This window comes from Heterodontus francisci, chromosome 28 (genome assembly GCF_036365525.1).
Source record: "Heterodontus francisci isolate sHetFra1 chromosome 28, sHetFra1.hap1, whole genome shotgun sequence".
NCBI lineage: Eukaryota > Metazoa > Chordata > Chondrichthyes > Heterodontiformes > Heterodontidae > Heterodontus > Heterodontus francisci.
The window spans coordinates 40,058,101-40,066,864 of NC_090398.1; the positions used below are offsets into that span (position 1 = coordinate 40,058,101).

General features: G+C 44.3%; 1 protein-coding gene across 1 annotated transcript; it reads right to left on the reverse strand.

Annotated features, from left to right (window-relative positions):
• Positions 1-3,031: 3,031 nt before the first annotated feature.
• On the reverse strand, positions 3,032-7,933 carry LOC137345327 (probable G-protein coupled receptor 139; the record flags this gene model as incomplete). The annotated part of the gene is made up of 3 exons (XM_068008824.1): positions 7,864-7,933; positions 4,736-5,628; positions 3,032-3,052 (listed from the first exon to the last, which is right to left on the reverse strand). Coding segments are annotated over exons 1-3 (984 nt in total), but the record flags the coding sequence as incomplete, so codon positions are not given.
• Between the last annotated feature and the right edge of the window lie 831 nt (positions 7,934-8,764).

The following is an 8,764-nucleotide window of genomic DNA, read 5'->3' on the forward strand; positions in this document are numbered from 1 at the left end:
GTAATAATAGTAGGGGATTTCAGCTTCCCCAATAATAACTGGGATAGTCTTAGTGCAATAGGCCTAAAGGGGGCAGAATTCATAAAGTGCATACAGGAGAGTTTTTTGAGCCAGTACTTAGTAAGTCCAACAAGACGAGGGGCAGTACTTGACCTAATTCTAGGGAATGAAGCCGGACATTTTGTAGAAATGTCAGTGGGGGAGCATTTCGGGGATAGTGACCATAACTCTGTAAGCTTTAAGATAGTTATGGAAAAGTACAAAGATTGACCAGCAATTAAGATACTGAATTAGGGAAGGCCGATTTCAATATGATTAAACAGAATCTGGCCAAAGTGGACTGGGAACAGCAACTTGTTGGCAGGTCTCCATCACATTAGTGGGAGTCATTCAAAGAGGAAATTGTGAGAGTTCCGTGCCAACATGTATCCGTTAAGGTGAAGGATAGGACCAACAGGCACAGGGAACCCTGGATGTCAAGGGATATAGAGGATTGGATCAAGAACAAAAAGGAGGCTTATGGCAGATTCCAAGTGCTGAAAACAGCAGAGGCACTGGAGGACTATAGACAGTGTAGGGTGGTACTTTAAAAAGTAATTAGAAGAGCAAAGACGGGACGTGAAAAAACACTGGTGGTCAAGGTAAAGGATAATCGTAAGGCGTTTTATAAGTATATTAACTGTAAGAGGATCACCAGGGAAAGAGTAGGGACAATCTCTCTGCATCGCAATCCCCGACCAGGACGGTTTGAGGGCTCTTCCTTGAACAGAGGCCCAACCAGTCCCCATCCACAGCCACCCTTCTCTGCCTGGCTGAGCTTGTTCTCACATTGAATAACTTCTCCTTCAACTCCACTCACATCCTTCAAGTAAAAGGTGTTGCTATGGGTACCCGCATGGGTCCTAGTTATGACAGTGTTTTTGTGAGATATGTCGAACATTCCTTGTTCCAGTCCTACTCAGGCCCCCTCCCCCAACTCCCTTCCGGTACATTGATGACTGTATCGGTGCCGTTTCCTGCTCCCGCCCCGAACTGGAAAACTTTATGAACTTTGCTTCCAGTTTCCACCCTTCTCTCACCTTTACATAGTCCATCTCCGGCACTTCCCTTCCCTTCCTCGATGTCTCTATCTCTGGAGATAGGCTGTCTACTAATATCCATTTTCAGCCCACCGACTCCCACAGCTACCTCGACTACACGTCTTCACAACCTGCCTCCTGTAAGGACTCCATTCCATTCTCCCAGTTTCTCCGTCTCCGACGCATCTGCTCTGATGTTGCTACCTTCCATGTGCTTGTGTGATTATGCCTGTTTTATCTGCAGGTTTATGTGTGTGTGTCTGTGTGTGTGTCTGTGTATGTGTAAGAGATTCTCAGAGTCACTGGTTCCATAATGTAATCCCAGTGTCCCCTCACACCCTGTCTCCCCTTCTGTAGGAACATAGGAGTAGGAGTAGGCCATTCAGCCCATCGAGCCTGCCCCGCCATTCAATACGATCATGTCTGATCATCCATTTCAATGCCTTTTTCCACATTATCCCCATATCCCTTTATATCATTTGTATTTAGACATCTGTCAATCTCTGTTTTAAACATACTCAATGGCTGATCTTCCACAGCACTCTGAGGTAGAAAATTCCAAAGATTCACAACCCACTGAGAAACGAATTTTCTCCTCATCTCGGTCCTAACTGGTTTTCTCCTTATTTTGAAATTGCATTCCCAGGTTCTAGACTACCGAACCAGGGGAAACATATTACCTGCATCTACCCAATCTTTCCCTTTAGGTATTTTGTAAGTTTCAATGAGATCACCTCTCATTCTTCGCATCTCTACAGAATACTGGCCCAGTTTCCCAAATATCTTTTCAGAGGGCAGTCCCACCATCCCGGAAACAAGTCTGGTGATCCTTCGTTGTACTCCCTCTATGGCAATAATATCCTTCCTCAGGTAAGGGGATGAAAACTGCACACAGTCCTCCAGGTGTTGTCTAACCAAGATTCTGTACAATTGAAGGAAGACTCTCTACTCCTGTACTCAAATCCTCCTGTGATAAAGGCTAACATACCATTAGCCTTCTTATTGCTTGTTGCATCCGCATGTTAGCTTTCAGTGATATATTGACGAGGACACCCATGTCCCCTTGTACATCTACATCTTTCCCCTGCTGCTAAAGTGTCTCAGGGTCTCCCAGCACTTTTGCACTTCCCACTGACAACATTTAAAGAACGAGAGTTAAACAGAATTTCAATTTCTCCTCTATTATTTACACTCCCTGGTGTGCAGCAAGGTTAGACTCAAACCAAAAAAGCTGAATCACTCCAAGCAGAAGGACCGCGTGCACATCAACACTGTCAGAATTTCTCATCCACAGCTGTTACATAAGTTTCTAAATTCACTTGAAAAAGCCCTTCAAAACACTCCCACAGGGGATGCAGAGACCAAGTGGGCCCACATCAGAGACGCCATCGATGGCTCAGCAATGACCACCTATGGCAAACGTGAGAATCAGAATGCAGACTGGTTTCAATCTCACTTTGAAGAGCTGGAACCTGTCATAGCCGCTAAGCGCATTGCACTGCTGAAAGACAAGAAAGCCCCCAGCGAGTTAACATCCATAGCACTTAAAACAGCCAGAAGCGCTGCACAAAGAACTGCCAGGCGCTGCACAAATGACTGCTGGCAACACCAGTCATATTCAGCTGGCCTCTGACTCCGGAAATATCAGAGGAATGTATGATGGCATTAAGAGAGCTTCTGGGCCAACCATCAAGAAGATCGCCCCCCTCAAATCTAAATCAGGGGACACAATCGCTGACCAATGCAAACAAATGGACAGCTGGGTTGAGCACCAGCTAGAACTGTACTCCAGGGAAAATGTTGTCACTGAGACCGCCCTCAATGTAGCCCAGTCTCTGCCAGTCATGGATGAGCTGGACGTCCAGCCAACTAAATCGGAACTCAGTGATGTCATTGATTCTCTAGCCAGTGGAAAACCCCCTGGGAAGGACGGCATTACCCCTGAAATAATCAAGAGTGACAAGCCTGCTATACTTTCAGCACTGTACGAACTGTTTTGCCTGTGCTGGGACGAGGGAGCAGTATCACAGGACATGCGCGATGCCAATATCATCACCCTCTATAAGAACAAGGGTGACCGCGGCGACTGCACCAACTACCGTGGAATCTCCCTGCTCAGCATAGTGGGGAAAGTCTTCACTCGAGTCGCTTTAAACAGCCAGAACCTGGCTGAGCGGGTCTAACCTGAGGCACTGTGTGGCTTTCGAGCAGAGCATGAAATAGCTTGGCCATATGAGCAACATGGAAGATGGCAGGATCCCCAAGGACACATTGTACAGCGAGCTCGTCACTGGTATCAGCCTACCGGCCGTCCATGTCTCAGCTTTAAACACGTCTGCAGACGCGACATGAAGTCCTGTGACATTGATCACAAGTCGTGGGAGTCAGTTGCCAGCGATCGCCAGAGCTGGTGGACAGACATAAAGGCGGGGATAAAGTGTGGTGAGTCAAAGAGACTTAACAATTGGCAGGAAAAAATACAAAAGCGCAAGGGGAGAGCCAACTGTGTAACAGTCCCGACAACCAATTTTATCTGTAGCACCTGTGGAAGAGTCTGCCACTCTAGAATTGGTCTTTATAGCCACTCCAGGAGCTGCTTCATAAACCACTGACCATCTCCAGGTGCTTACTCAATGTGTCTCGAGTCAAGGAGGCCAAAGAAGAAGAAAAGAAGATAGACATGACAAGGGACTTCTCTCCTCCTGATAACTCAGGGACAAGATTACTACCCACTGAGCAACATTTGGCTTCAATATTTCCTTTCAGATTGCATTGTTGAGTGCAGCCAGTTGTTTTCAGTGTGGAGGCCCAGGTAATTTTTATGAAAATTTGTTTTCAACATTATGAGCTGAAAATGTTTCTCCTACAACTCTCCCTCTCTCTCTCTCTGCTTCTCCCTCTGTCTTTCTCCCACTGTCTCTGTCTCTGTCCCTGTCCATCTGTCTCTGTTTCTCTCCCTCTCCCTGTGTCTCTGTTTCTGTCCCTCTGTCACTCTCTCTCTCTCTCCCTGTTTCTCTCCCTCTCTCCATGGGGAATAGGAGGAGGTAGCAGTAAGTGTAGATCTGGGGGAGACAGGGACACCAGCAGATGGAGATGGTGAGAGTCGGCAGTAACTGCAGTGAGAAAAGGGACACCAGCAGATGGAGATGGTGAGAGGGCGGCAGTAACAATAGTGAGACAGGGACACCAGCAGATGGAGATGGTGAGAGTGGGCAGTAACTACAGTGAGGCAGAGACACCAGCAGATGGAGATGGTGAGATGGCGGCAGTAACTGCAGTGACACAGGGGCACCAGCAGCTGGAGATGGTGAGAGGGGCAGTTACTTCAGTGAGACAGGGACACCGGCAGATGGAGATTGTGAGAGGGGGCACTAACTGCAGTGAGACAGGGACACCAGCAGATGGGGATGGTGAGAGGGGCATTAACTGCAGTGAGACAGGGACACCAGCAGATGGACATGGTGAGAGAGGGGCAGAGCAAGTCCCACCTCAGTAGATCAGATTCTGAATGAAATATAATATCAGAAACAGATTTAAAATCATTTCAGGGCTCTGTGCTGTGAATATAAAATGTGCTTTGTGTCCTGTCGGGAGTGAGGTGAATGGAATATGAAATAGGATTTAGTTCCAGTGTTTGTCTCTTTCTATGATTTCACTAATTTAACAATGAGATTGAAAGGGTCTTTCACCACCCTCTTCAGCTCCTCTCTGAATTTAGTTTGGGTCACAGTGTAAATACACGTGTTGGTGCAGGAACTGAGAAGCTGCAGTATCTTTGATGTATGATCTGTGATAAAGTGAGGGTCAGTGTCGGAGTAATAATGCTGAATATCTGCAATTCTCCTATAAATGATAAACGCAACCTGGGTCATCCACAACAATATAAAACTCCCGGATATAGTGAACAGTAAAATAATTGATTTTATCCGATTATCCATCTCTGCATCTTTGTGATTCACTCCACTGCTGTGGCCCCGGAATCCCGTGCGGACTTTATTGGAGAATAAAATACGTCTGACCGTCAGAACATTGAGCAGCAAAATCAGAAAGAACGGGACATAAGGGGTTAAAATGTAATTAAATAATTCAAATGCCCCCCATATGGGGGAAGTGAAATAGCTCTGTTTAGTGGAACAACCCATGGGAACATTATCAATAATGTAATCTTCTTCCTGTGTGAAGTACCAGGGGAGAGACTCGAAGCAGCCCAGCACACTCACTGTTCCTACAATCACAGCCGCCGTTTTCTCGCTGCAATATTTTGTTTTCAGCTTCTCACAACAAATGGCCACAAACCGATCAAAGGTGAAAGTGACTGTGAGCCAGACAGAAATAACTGTAGCTGCAGAATTCAGAACGGTAATGAGAGAACACACGGGAGTAATGTTCAGGAATGAATGTGGGAAATAAATTAAAACAATCATGTACAATATGGGATCAGTGATAACGACCAGGAGATCAGACACTGCCATTCCCACCAGGTAGACACTGATACATTTGGAGAGACCGCACTTTCCTCGGGACAGGATCACAATCGCCATCAAGTTAACTGGAAGAGAGAGAAAAGGAAGCAGAGAAATTACTGATCAGACCTGCAGGCAAAGCAGCAGTTTGACAGGATCTGGGCTGAAATTTCCAGCTTTGTTGTTGCATCGAACAGTGAAAGCTGATTCATTGACCTGGGCAGTGCAGTGAAATGTTTGAGACACAATTATTAATAATTAATTTGGAGATCGATGCAGTAAGTGAATCTGGTCAACATCAGATTTACTGGAAGTAATGTGTGAGGATGCAGTGCAGGTGGCGAAATGAGAAGGGGTTTTACAGAGATGGAATCCAATGGGTTAAATGGGAATTTATCTCCAGACTATTGGTCAGGAAGGTTTGGGGACTGCGGAAGGTGCAGCTGGTTTGTTGCTGTGAGTTCAGAGAGCCGACAAGGGCTGGTACAAAATGGGAAAAGGCTGAAAGCTGCTGCGGTGAGTTTGAGGGTTGGGATATATTTGGAAGAGGCAGCTGGAGGTGGAGCCAGTGAGCAATATTGGGAGGGAGCGAAGGAAAAGGACATGTTGGAGCTGGAGGGGAGACAAGATCAGATGGTTTGGGAAAGTGGATAAACTGAAGCAATGAATGAGGAGACAGAGGATTCAGTACAGTGAGAGGAGAGGCTGAGATTCACAGGGAGAGACTGCAGCAGAATGTTCGAGCAAATCTAATCTATAGATCCCAGTAACACAACTCAATTAATACATTCAAATAATAATTCATGTGGTTATTGGTGTTGGAGAACAGTTCATTGTTCATACAATATAGCCATTATATTTAGTTTGCACAGTCAATTAAGTATAAATTTAAATATATTTCTGATATCAGCCTCGCTCTTATTGAATTCATCAGTCACAGAGATTTTAAAGTGCAGTATTTAAATAATGAGTTCCCATCAGTGAAGAACTGATTCTTTGATGTTTATTCAGTCAGTAAGGAGTCAACAGGAAATTTCTACAAAACAAAATGAGGACCTGAGAGAAATATACACAGAGGATCAAGTCCAACAATAAAATTAACACAATCTGACAACAGACAACTTCAACTCAGTTTCTCTCACTACGTTTTCTGGATATTTCAGCACTTTGTGATAATTCATTATTTACACCGCTGCTTCTTTCTCTTTCTGTTTCCTTCTGGTTATTTTTTTCCATCGGTTTCGTTCTCCCTGCCCCTTTTCTCCTTCCTTCTCTCAGTCACCTTCCCTATCTCTCTGGAGCACTCACACCCTGAAAACTGGTAGTTAATGCAGCTTTTCACTTATGATTTATTCCTAACGTTCTGTGCTGTGTTCTGTTCACCAGGTTGCTGTTCGATGATTCGATTCTCAGAGTCATTTTGTTCAATGTTGAAACCTCTGTGAATAATTTACTCTGACCGCAGAACACACAAGTCTCCACCTATTCATCAACACTCTTCACTTCATCTACAATGCATGGAATAAACAGAACCGAAAGCTTCTTCCAGACAAACCTCACAATCATTGAAATTCCTTCTCCTGGAATTATAAAGTACGCCGTTAGAATGTGGGATTGTTTAACTAATAAAACACCAACATCAGCGATGCAGCTAATAATCTACAGATAAATGGAAAGGCTCTTGATTCCAACTGATAGAGTGCAAACCAATAAAACATCACATCAATATTTTCTACTTTACAATGCTGTCCAGTGACAGTGAAGGCTCCACAGTGAATCTGAGAAGGAGATCTGAAAGAAGCAGCAGCAAACTCAGTTCAGAGCTGCGTCAGACACACACAGCATCAAATAATACTTTATAACAGTGACAACCAATAAATACATTGAAATCCCAGATAAATTATACCATTTTATTGTGGATGGAGGACATTGTGCTGTTGCCTTGTAACTCTGAGACTGTGAGATGTCTTATTATCAATAAGGGAAAGAAACTATCATTAAAAATATTCCAGGACCAGTTACTTGCACATCGTGAAACTATGAAAATCTCCTGACTGTCTGATTCTTGATCCTAACTGAGACATCCGATTCAAATACATTCAATACACAGAATAATCCAGCAGAAATGCCAGGGTTACTTAAGCCAATACAATTGAATACAGCTCCTGCAAGACTGAAAGAGTAGACAATGAGGAGATTCCATCAGCAAATTGCTGGACAATAACAGGCGCTTGTGCACCACACACAGTGAGAAATCATATTGAGTACAGCAGCACAGTTAATATAGATTTACACCATTAACAGCTGAGATACAGGCTTACCTGGAACTCCAGTTGCTGCAAGTACAGGATAATAAATGTCTTCTATCTGATACATTAATGGATATCCCATTTCTGTGAGAAGCAGAGACTTCTGTTTGTCAGGAATCCACAGCTCCAGCAGGCACTCTGAGCTGCTCCATTCCAGTTGGTCCTGATTTATACAGGGGATACGTCTCTACTTAGACGGTTATACCGCTGATCATTGCTATCAGTTACACTCACCTGAACAAACACATTACATCAGCAGCTTTGACTCTAGTAAATAACGTGGTGGATTAAACACAATAATTTCAATGGTAAAGACTTTTTGTCAGTAAGACCTCTCTCGGGAATAAACCTGAAATCTGTACTCATACTGGACGGATGCTGCAATTATGAATGGCGTCATTTACATTTTGCATATTGTTGTATTGAACTTGTTCACTCTTGGCGTTTCTATTGTAAATGTAACTGATCTGACAGCAGTGGACACTGAATCCAGGGGAAAATGCAATCATGTTTCACTCTTTCCCTGCCTTTTCCCAGTTAAATGTGAACTTTGAGTCTCTCGTTTGAGACCACATTCAGGGTTGCAGCCTAGAAACTGCTGTGGGTGATATTAGGGACAGACACTGTACACTTCCATTGGGGAGGAAGTCACGGAGTGACAGTAACACTGGGCTAGAAATCCAGAGGTCCAACCTAATGGCCTGGGGACAGGGATCCAAATCCTACCATGGCTGCTGCAATTTAAGACCAATTAATTAACAAAAGTCTGCAATTGAAAGCTAGTCCGTGTAATGGTGCCATGAGACTATCATCGATTGCTGTAAAATCCCATTTGATTCGGTAATTACTCTCAGGGAAGGAAATCTGCCATCTTTACCTGGTCTGGCCTACATGTGGCTACAGATCCAGAACA